Source organism: Temnothorax nylanderi, unplaced genomic scaffold, assembly GCF_030848795.1.
Source record: "Temnothorax nylanderi isolate EJ_2023f unplaced genomic scaffold, tnyl_v1.0 TNYL_tig0475_pilon, whole genome shotgun sequence".
Lineage (NCBI taxonomy): Eukaryota > Metazoa > Arthropoda > Insecta > Hymenoptera > Formicidae > Temnothorax > Temnothorax nylanderi.
In genome coordinates this window covers 69,135-71,473 of record NW_027249537.1, presented here as the reverse complement: position 1 = coordinate 71,473, position 2,339 = coordinate 69,135, and the positions used below count along the sequence as shown (strand labels likewise).

Below are 2,339 nucleotides of genomic sequence, written 5' to 3'. Positions count from 1 at the left end.
AACGGTTTCGTCGGGAAGTATCGAAGTTGGCGCGAGGGGCAGAGAAGTCAGCTGTGGTCTGGCTCTGGTGGTAGCGGCGGAAGCGGAAGCCGCTGCAGTAATGATGCCAAACATCGGTGTCAGCTGCTAACCTCTTTAAGACACTCGAAGCCAGGAGAGCCGCAACGGACACGGACCAGTGTGTTAAACAAAAATTTTTTACAATGGCAACTAAAAGAGTTATTTATTCCGATTTGGAGAAGCAAGTGTTCCTCGAAATTTTAAAAAAATATAAGCATACTATTGAGTCAAAAGGAACAAATTCGTCAACATTAAAAGAAAAATCAGAAGCTTGGTTTATAATTACACAGGAATATAATGAGTCTCCATTAATTTCTAATAAGGTATTTTAAGATAAACATAAACTTTTTTTCTTCGCCAGTGAAGAATAAAATGCGGGGGATTCGTTTATTTCGACCAAACTGGCAATCTTTATTAAGTTAATAAATTCGAGGAACTGCTGTATGAAATATACTTCAAATACCTTACCGTTATTTGGCATTATGACAATCCACTTATTTTTAATATTAATTTACGCACAAAACATGTAAATGTTCCATTTTATTATTTTTGACTTAATGCTTTCTTAATTCACTTTACACATATTCAATATTATATTTCAGTTCAGATTTAGATTTATTGCTGACATAATGTCCGAACTAACGAAATGTTTTATAAAGGCTGTGGTCCACTTGATACTACAAATGCTTTGAAGCGTTCTTCTTCTCCTTCTCCTTCTTTCTTCATTAAAAGAAAAAAGAAGAGGAATGCTTCAAAGCATTTGTAAGTGGACCGCAGCCAAAAGCGTATAAACGATAAAGTGTACTTGATAAGGACTGGAATCCCGGTTGATTAGTACAACGTTTCGACCAGGATTCCAGTCCTTATCAAGTACACTTTATCGTTTATACGCTTTTGGCTGCGGTCCACTTACAAATGCTTTGAAGCATTCCTCTTCTTTTTTCTTTCAATGAAGAAAGATGGAGAAGAAGAACGCTTTAAAGCATTTGTAGTATCAAGTGGACCACAGCCTTTATAAAACATTTCGTTAGTTCGGACATTATGTCAGCAATAAATCTAAATCTGAACTGAAATATAATATTGAATATGTGTAAAGTGAATTAAGAAAACATCAAGTCAAAAATAATGAAATGGGACATTTACATGTTTTGTGCGTAGATTAATATTAAAAATAAGTGGATTGTCATAATGCCAAATAACAGTAAGGTATTTGAAGTATATTTCATACAGCAGTTCCTCGAATTTATTTATTTTTCTTAATATTAGGATGTTTTATGTTGCAGAGAGATGTTTCACAATTAAAGAAATACTGGTCTAACTTGAAACAACAAAACAAGAACATTTTAACAGCTGAAAGACAAGCAAGATTTCTTACTGGTGGAGGGCGACAAAAAAATGTTGGTGAAGTTGATTCAAATGTGTTAGACATAATACCTAGCCTTATGACTACAGCACCAACAATGTCTTCGAGTAATTTTACAAGGAATGAGTCTACAGGTACTATTAAATGTTTTTAATATACATATAAATTTGTTAATAAAATTATTTGTCAAATAAATAATAAAATTTATTATTTTAGATCGACAAAAAGAAATTTGTAAAGCAGTTAAACAAAATAATTTAACAGTACTAAACGAGGTTTCTAATGAACAACATTTAAAGAAAACACCAATAAAAACAACAACTTTGTCATGCAGTCAGCATGAATCAGCATCTGACTTAAGTAGCTAAAAATTAATTAATTTAAAATTAATTTAAAGTCCCAATTTTTTACAATATATTGATAAGATTAGTATTATGTTTAATTTGTATATTCTTTTTTCAATAAAGCATATAGGCTCTCAAGATTAATACAATGTGAGTAGGTGAGGCAATTAGAGCCAAGCGCGGTAGTCAAAGCGCAAAACAATTTAAAAGTAATCAATAGATATATTAACGAACGTTTCGACACATTTTTCGTGTCCTCTTCAGCGTTAAAAGTTACATATAGTCAAAACGAAGATTTACAGAAAGTCGAGTATAAGGCGTAGTCATCGACAAATAAAGTATAAAGGACGCAGTCTAAGATAAAATTAAATCAGGATGTACCATAGTCGAAAGCCCGACATGCCGGTGTGCAATCGCTCCACATCCATCTCATCCTCGAATAATCTCGCCAGGTTGAAAGACCAAGTGGGTGAAAGATTCGAACCATGCGGAGCAACCGCAGACCAGAATATCGCACCGCGAAAGCGACAAACGCCTCACATTGTAACGAGCTAACCGTTCGACGCGTCGCG

The 2,339-nt window shown here is 34.0% G+C and overlaps 1 protein-coding gene across 1 annotated transcript; it reads left to right on the top strand.

Moving 5' to 3' along the window:
* The first annotated feature begins 203 nt into the window (after nt 1-203).
* Nucleotides 204-1,791, top strand: LOC139783168 (myb/SANT-like DNA-binding domain-containing protein 3). The gene is made up of 3 exons (XM_071722298.1): nt 204-383; nt 1,344-1,557; nt 1,640-1,791. The coding sequence occupies exons 1-3, from the start codon at nt 204-206 to the stop codon at nt 1,789-1,791; spliced, it is 546 nt and encodes a 181-aa protein (XP_071578399.1).
* Nucleotides 1,792-2,339: the final 548 nt, after the last annotated feature.